The 791-nt window shown below is 58.2% G+C and overlaps 1 protein-coding gene across 1 annotated transcript in view; it reads left to right on the top strand.

The window, feature by feature from the left end:
* TBX2 (T-box transcription factor 2) overlaps positions 1-791 on the top strand; it is a gene marked incomplete at its 3' end in the record, with an annotated part of 6,928 nt that overhangs the window by 213 nt on the left and 5,924 nt on the right. Inside the window, 1 exon segment of the mRNA XM_029084513.1 lies at positions 1-314. This exon segment is cut by the window's left edge and continues 62 nt beyond it. Within this exon segment, the coding sequence (XP_028940346.1) occupies positions 1-314 (314 nt within the window).

Here is a 791-nt window from a genome sequence, read left to right as displayed (position 1 = left end):
CTGCCGAGGCCGGGCTGCACGTCTCGGCCCTGGGACACCATCACCAAGCCGCCCATCTGCGCTCCCTCAAGAGCCTGGAGCCTGAGGAGGAGGTAGAAGATGACCCCAAAGTAACGCTGGAAGCCAAAGAGCTTTGGGACCAGTTTCACAAGCTGGGTACCGAGATGGTGATCACCAAATCCGGGAGGTAAGAGCCGGCTCCGCGCAGCCCCGCGCAATCCGTCCCGCACCTGCGCTTCATCCCGCTTCCCCCGGTGCTTCCCAGATTAACGCGGGGTTTGATCGCTGGAGTTTTTCGGAGGAATTTACCCCTCGCTCCCATCTTCCCCCACACCCCCCGATTATTACTTTTCCGAGCCCGATCCCAAATTAAATTTGTGCGCGTTAATTGAGCGCCCGTAATCCCCAGCTGCATTTGTTTACGCCGCTTCCCTCCCTCCTTCCTAACAAACTTTTCCCGAGGTCAGGGTCGCCCCCCGGACATGCCCGTGTCCCCAGCCTCGGGGGGGGGCAGCGCGGGGGCGGCCTGGGCGCTGGGCAGGGAAAAGGGCTGAACCCCGGGATGCTTTTTCACCCCTTATTTCCCAGAATGCGATTTTTTTTTAATTGTGGGTTTTTTGTTTGTTTGTTGTTGGGTGTGGTTTTTTTTTGGGGGGGGGGAGAGTTTTTTCCCTGCTTTCTACCCACGGTGGGTGCAGCAGAGCGGGGTGAGAAGCAGCGAGACGTGAGAAAAGTGAATTTCAAGTAAAAGATGGTGGTTTCGGAGCGGCAGCCAGGGCCGGGCAGTGAGG

The sequence above is a fragment of the Antrostomus carolinensis genome, unplaced genomic scaffold (genome assembly GCF_000700745.2).
Source record: "Antrostomus carolinensis isolate BGI_N321 unplaced genomic scaffold, ASM70074v2 scaffold36490, whole genome shotgun sequence".
NCBI classification, from domain to species: domain Eukaryota; kingdom Metazoa; phylum Chordata; class Aves; order Caprimulgiformes; family Caprimulgidae; genus Antrostomus; species Antrostomus carolinensis.
Note: the sequence above shows the minus strand (reverse complement) of the source record. Positions and strands in the feature narration are given on the sequence as shown.